Genomic DNA, 895 nt, shown 5'->3' with positions numbered 1-895 from the left:
ATATTTGCATTTTTAATCAGGAAAACATATCCACCTTAAACTTCAATAAAAAAAAAATTTCAATAACAAATTATGCTGGACCAGCAATGAAAATATTATTGTATTCTTCTAACTGTGGGGAAAAAGAAACAACTATTTTGCTAAGATATAATAAATATATTACACTAAGTAAACATGATTCAAAAGCTAATAATGCATACAGTATATTTTTTAATATTGAATAATTATTTTTAATAATATTATTGAGAAACAAATAGCAATGAGAGTTTCAATACCGATTAGTAGGAGAGTTTCAATAATTAATACATTGCATATTGTTGTCTTCTTAGTGGTTATTCATAGTACAAGAAGCAGACATGATATCCTGTCCAAACACTATTAGTACAAATCTTTCTATTCACTGAATTAAGAGAAAGTAGCTGCATATCTATCATAACTATTTTTAATGTAGAGATACAAAATGGTCCTTCATTTGTATCCCCTTTTTTTGTTTAGCTTTGTCAGAGATGAGTATTCCATTGCCACTTAAATATTGTAAGTGTGTGAATTCCGCAAAATAATCCAACATAGTCTGGTAGTCCAAAACAATAGTGGGTTATCTGTAGGACTGACAATGTCAAAAGTTGTTGACTTGAGCCTTTTACAGCTCAGCATTTAATATGGCTTTACTTTTTATACCTCATTTTTATACTTTTCTGCTGGATGGTTAAGACCAAGATAAAGCAAGACCTATGTAATAAGACAAACAATATATCTTGCTTTTTGTTTCTAATACAACAGAGATAAAAAGCCGAATTGTATTTATACCGTGTAGCACTGTCCACGATGAGCTGAGATTCTGCCCTGTGGTTTGTCCTTAGCTCAATAGCACACTTCCTTGGCTTAAGAGTATCAT

General features: G+C 30.5%; 1 protein-coding gene across 1 annotated transcript in view; it reads right to left on the bottom strand.

Moving 5' to 3' along the window:
- Window positions 1–895, bottom strand: part of Helb (DNA helicase B) — a 47775-nt gene that overhangs the window by 31291 nt on the left and 15589 nt on the right. The window contains exon 6 of the mRNA XM_023716272.1: window positions 808–887. Coding sequence (XP_023572040.1) covers window positions 808–887 — 80 coding nt within the window. The remainder of the gene's footprint in view (window positions 1–807; window positions 888–895) is intronic.

This window comes from Octodon degus, unplaced genomic scaffold, assembly GCF_000260255.1.
Source record: "Octodon degus isolate 3935 unplaced genomic scaffold, OctDeg1.0 scaffold00047, whole genome shotgun sequence".
NCBI classification, from domain to species: Eukaryota; Metazoa; Chordata; class Mammalia; order Rodentia; family Octodontidae; genus Octodon; species Octodon degus.
The sequence above is the reverse complement of the archived record's forward strand: the minus strand, read 5'-3'. Positions and strand labels throughout refer to the sequence as shown.